Source organism: Oncorhynchus nerka, linkage group LG17 (genome assembly GCF_034236695.1).
Source record: "Oncorhynchus nerka isolate Pitt River linkage group LG17, Oner_Uvic_2.0, whole genome shotgun sequence".
Classification (NCBI taxonomy): domain Eukaryota; kingdom Metazoa; phylum Chordata; class Actinopteri; order Salmoniformes; family Salmonidae; genus Oncorhynchus; species Oncorhynchus nerka.
Window position 1 is genome coordinate 22,268,705 of NC_088412.1, and position 14,044 is coordinate 22,282,748.

A 14,044-nucleotide genomic window follows, 5' to 3' on the forward strand; every position below is an offset into this window, starting at 1 on the left:
AGTCCATTTACACTACAGACACAATGATATGTTGCTTTGTTTAAACAATCTCAAAATCAAGCCTCTGCCAGCCTCCCTATCCAGGTAGTTGGTACTGAATCGCTCCCAGCACTCCCCTTTGTGTCTGCTACTCTGAGTCTCTCCTCACATCTCTCATCTCTCCACAAAGCAAAAAGGACAGAAGAACGGCAATAAACATGACAGCACCCAGCCCTGTGATCCTACCCAGTTCTGTGATCCTACCCAGCCCTGTGATCCTACCCAGCCCTGTGATCCTACCCAGCCCTGTGATCCTACCCAGTTCTGTGCACAAGGCCATCCTGGAAAAAACAACACAACCCCGTTGAAAAAACAAAAGCTCAACCTCTCATTTCCTCTCCTCCCTCTATCCACTCCTTCTTCGCCAAAGGTATTCCCTGATGGCTAGCCATTTCAGCGAGCCACTCGAATCATACTCTGGCAAACTAATGAATCGAAAAATGAATCGATGCAGACAGGGAGAGGGAACGGGGCTTTGACCCTTCTTGAAGGTGAAACAGAAGACGCTTGGCAATAAAGATACTCAGATCTGCCCGGCTGCCTAGGTCTATATTGTTGCACAGATGTTGGAGGCCTGCAGGTAGACTTTCGTTGCTTGGGAGAAGCAGAAGTGTCTGTCGGGGAGGTGAGGGAGCGATACGCCTGGACATGCTCTTTGTTCAGGAGGGAGCTGCTTTTCACTGATCAATACAGAAACCAAGCGACAACACGGCCAGGCAGGCGACAAGCGAACAGCATTATAGCTGCTGTATAGAATGTAAGAGGAGCACTTGGAACCCAGTGGAGGTGGCGACACAATGGCCTAACAGCTGCCCAGTCTGCTCTGCACATAGGGTGCCCTAGTGCCCCCTGCTGGTTATAAGAGTAAGCTGCAGCCAGCAGTCCTCTAGGAAAGGCCTTACGTGTGTTCCAGGGCTGGGGAGAGAGAGGCCATGGCACATGTTCAGGCCCTCGCAGATCTCTGAAGGCAGATCAATAGTGAGCCATTATCCTATTGTTGTTCCTCATCCAACGAGGACTGGTGAAGTAGGAGGAGGGGAATGGTTCAAGAAGCGCCCACTACCCTGGAAAATAGAAGTCGGGTTTTTAGCAAACACTCCAAATACGTTACCTTGATGATACTCACCAAGCAAATAGATGGCCTTGTGTCACAACCCATACGCTAGGGTATTGAAAGATACACACAGAAACACATACAGCTGATATAGAGATATGTCTCAGTTTCATTTAGTGGACAGAGGGGTAATGATGGATCCAGAAACATTTGAGGTGCTACAGAGATTTAGCTTCACATCATCATTTATGCAAAAATGGTGAGGAGGTTTCCTGTTTTGAAACATCTCAAATTACACACAGTTTAGACGCATTATCCGTCTGTTACCAAAAATAATGATCAGCAGATTTGGAAAAGAGCTAATTTCCCTCTGGATATTCCCACACAATGGTTATTATCTGTGGCTAGCCATCACACACTACAGTCACAAATGCTACAAGAACTAGTGCCAATGCTAACTGCCTTAATGATAATCAGAGAATATGGTACTGCATTCACACACAGCTACAGCGTACCCTACTCATAATGATGGGCAGTACGTACCATAGCAACCAACAATCAACTTTTGAGTGAATTAGAATCTACTTTTTTAGAAAACGAAAAGTTAACCAGATTTTAAGGCATACAATACCAAACCTCAAAACCACAAAGATACCACAATATGTGTAACAAAGACAAATCCACCAACACATACTGGACACATTTTTGAAACAGAGGAAAATCTCTCTCTCTTTCATTCTATCTTTGGTTCTCTACCCCCTCTTCCCCATACCCCTCTCCCCTCTCTTTCTCTCTTTCTCTCTCTTTCTCTCTTTCCCTCTCTCTCTCTTTCTCTCTTTCACTCTATAATATTGATGCGGGTAATTAGTACCATAGACACAAAGTTTCTCTTTCTTGTTACTTCTGTGCTCTGTCGTGCATAAGTAAGGCACCTTGTTGATAAATCCAAAAAAGACAAATGAAAGGACTTTTTAAAAGAAAAAAAAGAGGGATGTGTGGACCTAGACCAATGAAGGACATCGTTTTTTTTGGGATTATATGTGAATATTGACAAGGAGGAGACATTTCCCAAGACAAGGAGAAAGCAGGGAGATGGACAGTGTATTCTTCATGCCGTTACATGTCAGGGTTGCGGTCTGTACTTCAGCACCTTGTTAATCTGAGCCCCAAAAATGGGCTGTGAAAAGGGGACACAACATGACCTCCACATGTCCTTGCTGATTATATGTGTGTATGGGGAGGGAGGGATGCAGGTTAAAGAGGAGTTAGAACATGACCTCCACATGACCTTGCTGATTATATGTGTGTATGGGGAGGGAGGGATGCAGGTTAAAGAGGAGTTAGAACATGACCTCCACATGACCTTGCTGATTATATGTGTGTATGGGGAGGGAGGGATGCAGGTTAAAGAGGAGTTAGAACATGACCTCCACATGACCTTGCTGATTATATGTGTGTATGGGGAGGGAGGGATGCAGGTTAAAGAGGAGTTAGAACATGACCTCCACATGACCTTGCTGATTATATGTGTGTATGGGGAGGGAGGGATGCAGGTTATAGAGGAGTTAGAACATGACCTCCACATGACCTTGCTGATTATATGTGTGTATGGGGAGGGAGGGATGCAGGTTAAAGAGGAGTTAGAACATGGATGTTATCTGTGGGGTCTTAAAATGCAACTGTAGCATTTCCAACAATGTAGTTAGATTAACTGTGCAGAATAGATAAGACACTTTGATAGTTTGATAGAACGGCTCTAAACTCGCTTTGCTATAAGCAGTGAGTTTAAAGTCTCGAACAATGAGAAAAATTGATTTGTGGTACACAGTTCAGCAAGGGCAGAATTCAGCTCTATGTACGTGGCTGAATAAATGACCTTTGTTTGTAGTGAGAACCAATGTGGCTACCTCACTAAGCTGAGTGGTTTGTGAAACCGCCACGAATACCAAAGATTACTCCAGCCTGCCAGTCCCATGCTACCCGGGGGACACACACCAAAAAGAGCCCCCCTCTACCGCAACGTTGTTACAGACAGACACACTGACACACAAACAGACACCCTGACACACTCCACACACATACCGTAAATGTACAGTGCAGTCAGGCTGCATTGTACCACAAAGGAGGAGGTGGCTACCATGCAGATAGAGTTGAGTGCCTTTTTTCTTCAACCACAGGTGGGACTGCTCTGGACACACACACACACGCACGCACGCACGCACGCACGCACGCACGCACGCACGCACACACACACACACACACACACACACACACACACACACACACACACACACACACACACACACACACACACAATTTGTTATTAAATGGCCAGAAAGGGGCACAGAGTGGGGGCTGTGTCAGCATCTTCTTTCATATTGACTTTCCATCTTGATACACTAGAATAAAAGCACTTTATCATGTAGAAAGTCTAGAAAACATTTTCTAGACACTATTTAAATCAGACAAAAATATGTTACTTTGAATTCCGTAAATCACTTTGTTACTGCATAGTAGTTGCTGTCGGAGGGGCTCAGAGGGTGCCCTTGTTTTCTTAGCCTGGTGTTCTTCTGTTCTCCATCCCTTCACTCCTCCCAACAGAGATATTTTTATGTAACAGAGAGGGAGGAGGTAAAGGGCTTGGCAGAAGTCAACAGTGGCCAGTATGTAGTTGTAATATCTTACCACTGTATATCATTCTGCCTCCACACTTGGTGCAAGCACTAATGCTGCGCGGGGCACCTGAACAGTCATTGACAATTATAGACAGACACAACTTCTCTCTCCCTCCGCCTCCACCCTGTCTACTCTACTCACACATCAACCTCTCCCCCTGGCCAGAGCTAAGACTTGGTAGGCATCTGTTGACAATTCATTCTGAAATACCTCAAACCTTTCAAGTTTATGTAATTAACTGAAAAATAATCATCCTAATGATAAAAATGACTATGATTCTATGATACTATGATTCTACGATAGTTAGTTTTGGAACTTGTGACTTGAAGCTTTATACTGTTCAATGTTTTTATTTGTTTGCTTATTTTTCATTTACGTTTCCTGTTTGTTTTGCTGCGGCATGCACTTAATGTTTTCATAAAGTAAAGACCTTGTGAATGTTTCTGTGGAAAAAGAGGAAGAGACAGGAGAGAATGCTAGAAGAGGAAGGGAAGAGAGGGCTACAAGAGCTACTTAACACATAGATAGATATTTAGCTCAGCTATTTGAGGAGTGTATTTTTAAAGACAAAAAAAATGTAGCGGATTTGGATCGGATAAAAAAAGAAGCATCATTTGAATATCAAACTTTAGGAAGATGTTTTTTTACTCATCCCAAGCTTTCTTCTGCCATTTTGTTCTCTTTTCTCCAAAACAATTTCACAGTTACTTTTGAAGTGTGTTCAAGTGCTCCTGATGTTATTAATATATTGAAAACAGCACCTCCTATTGAAAGGGAGGTGCAACATTTTTTTCTGCATGGATATTGTATAACTGTATAGAAACCTACAGGAATGACCTGTGATTTTGTGCGAGAGGAGGAAGGAAAGACTGGGGTGGATGGAGGGGGGTATTTAGCAAAAGGGCGGGCTGGGGTCGGGATTTGGCATTTGTTTTTAGAAATGTTTGTCACTGTTGGATTCTCTGGTTGTGTGCATGTGTTGTTGCAACCCTCTCCCCTCCTCATGTTTTTTTTAATGCATATAAATCCTGACAGTAGGGGGCAGTGTGCTGGGGGAGGTTCCACCCCTCCTCTCCAATCAATCTCATTCAATCTCATTCCTCAGCCTGGCTACTAACATGGTCCTGTTGGTGGCTGTCCTGCTTTTCCAAGGCCGGGTTGTTTCCTTGGAGTTAATCAGAGGGACTAAGCCACAGGCCTGTATGTGCTGGATGCCATCCTTTACTTCAGTCTGTGTGTGTATGTGTGCCTGCACTTGTATTTATCTGAAGAAGTGATATTTCTTTGGTTTGCAATCTTTGTCAAGCGATATTCTAACATTTACCAACCAACCAGTACATTGGCAACTGACCCCTCCAACCAGAAATGTTCATCTACTGTCAAACAGCATATGTGCATCATCTTCCTTTGGGATGTAAAGTTGCCAGTCTGCCTGCAGTCAGACCCGGTTACCATCCCCAGTCACACTGTGCTCTCCCTCTTCTGGTGCCTGTTAATCAATCAGAACCAAGTGTCTTTGTGATGGTAGAAGACAATCAGTTTCAAAACAAGGAAAAGGTCGAGAGAGGACAGGCCAGCAAGGGGGCTGGGAGGAGAAATCGGGAAAAGAGGCTCTCTGGGTTATTTACAGATGTACTGCGCCGACAGCAAAAATATGCCCACTACCCACTACTACCCACCACCCCACACCATATCATCAATCTCATCACAAACAACACATCATTACAAACAACTCAAACCAAACAGTTATACCTTACCTCGAGACACTCCTACTCTGACACCCCTTGTCTATATTATTAACCCAATGCAAACTACACAACCCACAATGCAGTGCTGTGCAATGCAAGACAGCTGTTACTACATTTCCCATCTGACCCCTGTCCAACATGGTCTCCTGCTGATCTAATGTTGATGAGAGATATGAGAGATATGAGGCTCTGGCTGGTGGCTTTTGCACAGAAAACTATGCAAACACCTGACCCCCCCAATCTTAATCATTGCTGCTGGGTCAGAGTGTACAAACTTCTATCCCCCACCTACCCTTTCCATTTCATGACATCTGCCCCCTTCCCGGTTTCCCCCAGAGTGGGTTTAAGCAGCTTCAGTCACTTAGGGGACTGTAGAGAGGGTCTGGAGAAGAGAGGCACTGCAGCACTGACTCTCTAGTGGGAACCTGTGCTTTTACAGCTTTTAGAAAGACCCCAAACGTCATTGACATGAAATGGAGTCCATGCCCAAGTGGGTAGACTAAATCAATTTGCTACATGGTTCAATGTGTTACAATGTTGTACTGTATAGTCTCTGTTCAGGGGCAAGGAAGGCCCCAATCAATCAATGCAGAGACATCCATATGGAAGGAACACTCTATAAAGGCAAGGGTCGACTTACAGTACACGTACTCATACACACACACAAACTCACTCACCTGCACGGAATTACAAACGAGTCTGCCCTTTGAGAGCATTAGCTAAAAACCAAAGATGAATTCAGAGGTGTGACAATCTGACAACTGAACCGAGACAATGCCTAGCTCTCAAAGCTGCTCTAGTTTCCTGTGAGTGATTCCAACACTGGCCATGTAAACATGCCTCCCTTGCTGTTAGAACACACACACACACACACACACACACACACACACACACACACACACACACACACACACACACACACACACACACACACACACACACACACGCACGCACGCGCACACGCACACACACACACTTGTGCGTCCTGCAGGATGTTGAAGGCCCAACACACTGAGAGCCTCTTGTCCCTCCTCCTACTGCAGAAGCAGGAGAGCCTGTGGATAACTTTTTATTTAGCTTTGGTGGATACTTTCGAGAAGGAAAATAAACCGGAGTAATAACCGTTACAGAAAATAAGAACTTAAAAAGGATAATATGGGTAAATTGCGTGTTTTGAAACAAATTAACAAATAAAACAATTGTAAAACATCTGTGCTGTCTCAGTTTGGTTTGTTTTTGCTCTTGAAATGAGGTGATGTTCTATGGGCAAATACACAAATGTATACCCCAAAACATGGGGCACACACATCCTACAGTATGTTGCAAATCCAAACAATCTTCTCTCAATTACTATGCATCCCAAGGTGTATTGAATTGATCTAATTTAACAATGTAGGTGACTGCTGAAATAAAAATATGATTTTTAAACCAATAAGGTGTCAAATATCATTTATTTAGAAAAAATGCATACAAAAGAGAAAAGCAAAACACACAAATGTAGGATTTCAATTTGAGACAGTTTGCTACAGCAGGAAAATAATCCTGCAACAACAGGAAATGTGAATTATTACGTGGATTATATAATTAACGGACATTTTTGTAGGAGTTGATACATATTTCGAAAGGTAAATTACAAACGTCAGAAGCCTTTTTAAACCTCAAATACACTACAAGTTATGCATTTTCAGCATTACAGGAAATGCACTACTGTGTATATACAAAGTATGTGCATATCCCTTCAAATTAGTGGATTCAGCTATTTCAGCCACACCCGTTGCTGACAGATGTATAAAATCGAGAACACAGCCATGCAAGCACCATAGACAGACATTGGCAGTAGAATGGCTTTACTGAAGAGCTCAGTGACTTTCAACATGGCACCGTCATAGGATGCCACCTTTCCAACAAGTCAGGTTGTCAAATTTCTGCCTTGATAGAGTTGCCCTGGTCAACTATAAGTACTGTTATTGTGAAGTGGAAACGTCTAGGAGCAACAACGTCTCAGTCGCAAAGTGATAGGTCACACAAGCTCACAGAACGGGACCACCAAGTGCTGAAGCGCCTGGTGCGTAAAAATGCAACATTCACTACCAAATTCCAAACTGCCTCTGGAAGCAATGTCAGCACAAGAACTGTTAGTCGGGAGCTGCACAAAGTGGGTTTCCATGGCCGAGCAGCTGCACACAAGCCTAAGATCACCATGCGCAATGCCAAGCGTCGCCTGGAGTGGTGTAAAGCTCGCCGCCATTGGACTCTGGAGCAGTGAAACACAATTTCTGGAGTGATGAGTCACATGTCACCATCTGGCAGTCCAGTAGTTGAATCAGGGTTTGGCGGATGCCAGGAGAACGCTACCTGCCCAAATGCATAGTGCCAACTGTAAAGTTTGGTGGAGGAGGAATAATGGTCTGGGGCTGTTTTTCATGGTTCGGGCTAGGCCCCTTAGTTCCAGTAAAGGGAAATCTTAACGCTACAGCATACAATTACATTTTTAGATGATTCTGTCCTTCTGACTTTTTGGCAACAGTTTGGGGAAGGCCCTTTCTTGTTTCAGCATGACAATGCCTCCGTGCATGGAGCGAGGTCCATACAGAAATGGTTTGTCGAGATCGGTGTGGAAGAACTTGACTGGCAATGTTCCAACATCTAATGAAAAGCCTTCCCAGAAGAGTGGAAGCTGTTATAGCAGCAACGGGGGAACAAACTCTATATTAATGCCCATGATTTTGGAATGAAATGTTCAACAAGCAGGAGTCATGTAGTGTATCTCCTGCAACAGGGTGATCAAATTAAGATCGTACATCTGTATGCCATCCTCACAAACCACTCCCATATCATCCAACCATCATTTGAACAGGTACACCTCAGTCTAGGATTCTGCCGTCTGCTGTCCAGGGCTAAATCATGGGTTAAACTATGACCCTATAGACAGGCCCTATTTGCAATGTTTTTACTGCTGTAGAAAATATATTATTATTGTAGTTGTGGAGGGACCTACACACATGATCAATCCCATTTCCATCTATTTGGATGAATCAATTTCAGTAATATTCTTCGGAGCATCATCGCTCTGTGTTTGGCCTGCTAGTGTGACATTTTCACCTAAAGTTCCCCTCCTGTCCACTGGGGGAGCTGTGCTACGGTGACTAGCTCCAGAAGTGATGAGACGGCCAATGCCTCGGCCCTGAGACATGGCGTAGGAGGAGCGGCGGTGGGAGTCTCCTCTCCTGAAGCCAGACTTCTGCAGCTCTACAGGCCCGTGTTTGGTGATGTGAACCTGGTGGAAATCAGAGAACAGGTCAAACATGACTTCTCTCCACTGTGGGTAATGTAACATGGCCATCCCACATGCACGCGCGTGGCAGTCTCACCCTATGTTTGTCTGGGTTAGTGAGGATGATGTTGAGGGTGTGGATGGTAAAGGAGGGTAGGACAGCAGTCCAGGCTGTCAGCAGGGCTGTGAACCACACCACCGGGTTGGGGAAGGCATTCTGAGACACACCTGATCAGACCACAGACAAACACACCCAACCACCTCAATATTACCACACACATAGTCAGTTCAAGACAGTATAAAATATCAATGTTAAGACAGTGGTAGAAGTGAGGTGTGTACCAGGGAAGTAGTAGTCTACTGGGGACTTCTCAAATAGCTTGGGACTGTGAGTGATAGGCGTACACACAAAGAACAGGCCAAAGCTGACACACATCGCAGCCACACTCCACTTAGTCCAGTGTCTGGTCAGGAGAATGATCTGAGACACACAAACCAACACACAATGTCCATGTCAATACATGTATCATAATCATCAACGATAATCAGCAGTGATGTGCAACTCCATAGAACTGTTTACGTCCGTTCCATGACCTCCAACCCTTTTTACCTCAATGGTGGCTGAGAACAACAATGCTATGCTGACAGTGACGGCCATGGTCTGGTAGTCCAGGGCAGAGTTGTAGAAGACCCCCAAGGGCATAAAGAAGAGAACCAGAGAGGTGTAGAAGGCATGGAGCAGAGTGGCAGCCAGCAGCCAGGTGTTGAACAGCTCCTGTCTCTGGCCCACCTTGTAGAGCTCTGGCCAGCTCAGACTGCACTCTGCACTCACATCCTATAGGAGAGAGGAGATCAAACAACAGTATGGTAAGAGCCAGGAGTGTGTCCATGGCCACATGGAGTAAAACAGAAACTCTGCGCCCCTTGGGATTTCACACCTCGTTACAAAGATGCCTTTGTCTTTTCTCTTACCTGCTCAAAAATGCCCAGGCATTCTACTGGCATTGCAGTGTAGAACACAGTGTACAGGAAGATGAACCAATTCTCATACAGAGACTGGAAGAAAACAGCACAGAAAATGGCTAAAACATTGGGATCTTTTAAAAAAGGTTGCAGTTCCATTATATGATTTGGGGTGTATTTGTTTGGGGGAAGGGGGAGGGGAGGGTTACAGGTATTTACATTCATATAATTTCATAATCCATATATTTTCTATTCATTATTTATACATTGTACCTGTGGGCTGCCACTCCAAAGAAGAAGAAAAAAAGAAGAGAACATAAAATAAAAACATTACAAAGTATCATATTTTTTGTTTAATTAATAATAAATTAAGTCTAAACAGGAAAATCAAACAAAAGAAGAAGAGGACCTCCCATTCCCCCAACCCATTCCCCCAACCCATTCCCCCAACCCCAGCCAACAGCCAGCTGTAACTGTCTCTGATTGATTGAGAGATTCAAGGAGCTATCATCGTTATGTAACATAATAGATGCAAAGCATGAATATTTACATTCAAGCACTTCTAAATACATTTTGTAACTTTTCCCCAGAAGCATTTAACTGCAGGGCACTCCCACATCATAGGAAGGAAAGTGCCTACCTGATTTAGGGGACACAGTGAAGAGGTGGGAGTTGGGGCCAATATAATCGTAAAACGTTTCCTTGGTGTTAAATACAGTCTGTGAACAAACTTAAAATGTATAAATTGGTTCAGATTACTGGATGCCAATGTCATATTTTTCCATATTCTGTTCCAGTCAAACAGTCGTTCAGATTCAGTCAGATTTGTGGACCATACTTTTTAATGGCTGGCTCAGAATATGAGCTTTCCAAAAGTTGATCATTTATTTATAAATTCCATAATTGGGAGTTGAGTTTCCCGAGGGACTCCATAGGCCAGGATAGCTGAAGTAAGTTGTAAATACTAAAAAAAGGAGTTGCCTGGTAATGTGTGTATGTATCTTTCAAATCTTGGAATGTTCTCAAACCATTACTGTCCATGATATCGCCAAGGATACGGTTTCCACATTTGGACTGTTGGTTGGGATGTAAAAGGCTTCCCTCCATATTGAAAGGCATTATTGTGAAATATTGGAGTATGGGCCATTTTGATTACCTTGATTACCAGTTACCAGTTTCAATAGCCAGAAGGGGAAGCCATGGGAAGCATTGAAATACAGAAATTCAGCCAGGGCAATATATTCCTTTCAATAATATTTATTCTGCAACTGGAATGTTATTCCATCTACTGAGGTTGGATTGAATTGATTTGAGCGTTCTGTTAAGGTTTCTGACAATGGTTTAATCAAAGGAAGGAGAAATATCTACTCCCAAATATTTAAAATGGGAAACGACTGTGATTCCATGAGTAGAGACCAGTGGCGGTCGGTGCCGTTTAAGAAGAGGGAGAATTATAATTTTTTTAATGACTTATTTCTATTAGAGCATATTGGATGACTGTCATTCATATTCCATTCCCCCAGCTCAATGTAACATCGATAGGATTAGGCTACTACATCAGTCTAAAATGTTCTCTGTACCCATCATGAGGTTGCTACAATCTAGCCAATGAATGAAAGACTACAACGTAGGTGCACAGGTTGAGAGAATTTTGAGTAATCAAGGTGACAGACAGTGACACATTCAATACCGCCTTGCACTCTTAACTGCATCTAGCTGATCTAGGGTGTAATCATTAGTCCAATAGTTGCAAACAAGAGTTTCTATTGGACAAATTAATGTATGTTAATCTCCAAATTCATGTACGTTTAAGCTCCTTCGTTTTTTGTTAATGTTGAGGGAGAGGTTATTTTCTTGGCACCACTCCACCGGGGTCCTCACCTCCTCCCTGTAGGCTGTCTCGTCATTGTTGGTAATCAGGCCTACAACTGTTGTGTCGTCTGCAAACTTGATGATTGAGTTGGAGGCATGCGTGGCCACGCAATCGTGGGTGAACACGGAGTACAGGAGAGGGCCGAGCACGCACCCTTGTGGGCCCCTGTGTTGAGGATAAGCGAAGTGAAGGTGTTGTTTCCTACCTTCACCACCTGGTGTTGAAGGCTGAGCTATAGTCAATGAACAGCATTCTTACATAGGTATTCTTCTTGTCCAGATGGGATAGGGCAATGTGCAGTGAGATGGTGATCACATCGTCTGTGGATCTATTGGGGTGGTATGCAAATTGAAGTGGGTCTAGGGTATCAGGTAAGGGAGAGGTGATATGCTTCCTTAATTACCCTCTCAAAGCACTTCATGATGACAGAAGTGAGTGCTATGGGGCGATAGTCATTTAGTTCAGTTGCCTTTGCTTTCTCGGCTACAGGAACAATGGTGGCCATCTTGAAGCAAGTGGGGACAGCAGACTGGAATAGGGAGAGATTGAATATGTCCGTAAACACTCCAGCCAGCTGGTCTGCGCATGCTCTGAGGAAGTGGCTAGGGATAATGTCTGGGCGGTTAACCCAGCCTTGCGAGGGTTAACACGTTTAAATGTCTTACACTCATCAGCCACAGAGAACAAGAGCCCACAGTCCTTGGGTGCGGGGCATGTGTGGCACTATGTTATCCTCAAGGTGGACAAAGAAGGTGTTTAGCTTGTCCGGGAGCAAGACATCGCTGTCTGTGACGTGGATGGTTTTCTGTGATTGTCTGTAGACCCTGCCACATACGTCTTCGGCGACTACACTTTGTCTCTGTACTGAAGTTTTTCCAGTTTGATTACCCTATAGAGGGAATAACTACACTGTTTGTATTCAATCATATTCCCAGTCACCTTGCCATAGTTAAATGCAGTGGTTCCCGCTTTCAGTTTTGTGCGAATGCTGCCATCTATCCATGGTTTACGATTTGGGTAGGTTTTAATAGTCACAATGGAAAATGATCAAGTCAGTCACGGTGTCAGTATATATGTTGATGTTATTCTCAGAGGCTACCCGAAACACTTCCCAGTCAGCGTGATCAAAACAATCTTGAAGCATGGATTCTGATTTGTCAGACCAGCGTTGAATAGACCTAAGCACGGGTACTTCCTGTTTGAGTTTTGTGCATATAGGAAGGGATGAGCAAAATAGAGTCATGATCTGATTTGCTGAAGGGAGGGTGGGGAGGACCTTGTAGGTAGTGGTCAAGTGCTTTAGCAGCGCAAGTACTACAGTAAAATTGTTGATAGAACTTCGGTAGTGTTTTCCTCAAATTTGCTTTGTTAAAATTCCCAGCTACAATAAATGCGGCCTCAGGATATGTGGTTTCCAGTTTGCACAAAGTCCAGTGTAGTTTCTTGAGGGCTGTCGTGTTATCGACTTTAGGGGGAATCTAACCGGCTGTGACTATAACTGAAGAGAATTCCCTTGGGAGGTAATATGGTCGGCATTTGATTGTGAGGTATTCTAGGTTAGGTGAACAAAAGGACTTGAGTTTCTGTACGTTATCACAATCACACCATGAGTGGTTAATCATGAAACATACAGCCCCGCCTTTCTTCTTCCAGGAGAGTTCTTTATTCCTGTTTGCGTGATGTACTGAGAACCCAGCTGGATGTATGGACGGGGACAGTATATCCGGAGAGAGCCATGATTCTGTGAAATAGAGTATGTTACAGTCCCTGACGTCTCTCTGGAAGGAGATTCTAGCCTTGAGCTCGTCTACTTTATTGTCTGGAGACTGAACATTAGCGAGTAATATACTTGGAAGCGGTGGATGGTGTGCACGCCTCCTGAGTCAGACTAGAAGTACACTCAGAATACCTCTTCTCCACCAGTGGCATCTTGGAGCAGCCTCTGGGATAAGTTAAATTGCCATGGATTGTTCGAACAAAGGATCCAATTCGGGAAAGTTGTATTCCTGGTCGTAATGCAGGTGAGTTACCGCCGCTCTGATATCCAAAAGTTATTTCCGGCTGTATCTAATAACACAAAAAACTTTCTGGGGTAATTATGTAAGAAATAATACACAAAAAAAATACTGCAAAGTTGCTTAGGAGCTGGAAGCAGAGCTGCCATGCCTGTCGGTGCCATCTTTTTCTAGTGTTGGATAGCCATAGCCAGCTAGCTAACATAGCATCCCTCTATGTTTGAACCGGGTGTTTGAGTAGGCTAAACTAACTAGCTGCATTAGCTAAGTGAAAGTGAAAGTGAAAAATGTTTTACTAGGAAATATAGCTAGCTCTCTCGCTATCTCTTTCTCTCTTTTTTTGCTTCTCCTTCATTTTGGAAGAAATTAAATTGTTCAAAACTGTTCAACTATTATCTTTTT

General features: G+C 43.8%; 1 protein-coding gene across 1 annotated transcript in view; it reads right to left on the reverse strand.

Annotated features, from left to right (window-relative positions):
* Window positions 1-6,949: 6,949 nt before the first annotated feature.
* LOC115144964 (phospholipid-transporting ATPase IC-like) overlaps window positions 6,950-14,044 on the reverse strand; it is a 48,902-nt gene continuing 41,807 nt past the window's right edge. The window contains exons 26-30 of the mRNA XM_065003057.1: window positions 9,764-9,847; window positions 9,402-9,626; window positions 9,134-9,272; window positions 8,889-9,019; window positions 6,950-8,794 (exon numbers count right to left, since the gene is read on the reverse strand). Coding sequence (XP_064859129.1) covers window positions 8,540-8,794; window positions 8,889-9,019; window positions 9,134-9,272; window positions 9,402-9,626; window positions 9,764-9,847 — 834 coding nt within the window. The 3' untranslated portion in view covers window positions 6,950-8,539. The remainder of the gene's footprint in view (window positions 8,795-8,888; window positions 9,020-9,133; window positions 9,273-9,401; window positions 9,627-9,763; window positions 9,848-14,044) is intronic.